This window comes from Nestor notabilis, unplaced genomic scaffold, assembly GCF_000696875.1.
Source record: "Nestor notabilis isolate BGI_N333 unplaced genomic scaffold, ASM69687v1 scaffold22224, whole genome shotgun sequence".
Lineage (NCBI taxonomy): Eukaryota > Metazoa > Chordata > Aves > Psittaciformes > Psittacidae > Nestor > Nestor notabilis.
Window position 1 is genome coordinate 1,842 of NW_009927200.1, and position 442 is coordinate 2,283.

Genomic DNA, 442 nt, shown 5'->3' on the forward strand with positions numbered 1-442 from the left:
AGGGGTAGTATCGCAAATTTGGGCCCAGGGTGAGCAGATCCCACTCCTCTGCGATATGGGGTGGTGATGGAGAGCTCCCGCTGAGGGGTCTTGCTGCCCTCCCCATGGGCTGCTTGTTGCCTGACTTATCCTTGGACCCAGACCCTGCACTTTGACCATTCCCCTCCTCACCTTCATGCCTATCTCCATATTGGACAAGTCTGCAAAGGGCACCTCACGCGTCACCAGCTCCCACAGCAGCACGGCAAAACTCCACATGTCAGCCGAGCGCCTGTTGATTTCCTCTGGCTTCTTCTGCAGGGCTGCAGGGAACCCAGGGCAGGGTTGGATGGGGTCCTGCACTTGGGCCACAACCACCCCGTACAATGCTCTAGGCTTGGGGAACAGCAGCTGGAAACTGCTCATGGGAAAGGACCTGGGGGTGCTGATTGACAGAGCTGAA

The 442-nt window shown here is 58.1% G+C and overlaps 1 protein-coding gene across 1 annotated transcript in view; it reads right to left on the reverse strand.

Annotated features, from left to right (window-relative positions):
• The window catches only part of LOC104405291 (integrin-linked protein kinase), a 1,602-nt gene that overhangs the window by 229 nt on the left and 931 nt on the right, over positions 1-442 (reverse strand). Inside the window, exon 3 of the mRNA XM_010013960.1 lies at positions 172-302. Coding sequence (XP_010012262.1) covers positions 172-302 — 131 coding nt within the window. The remainder of the gene's footprint in view (positions 1-171; positions 303-442) is intronic.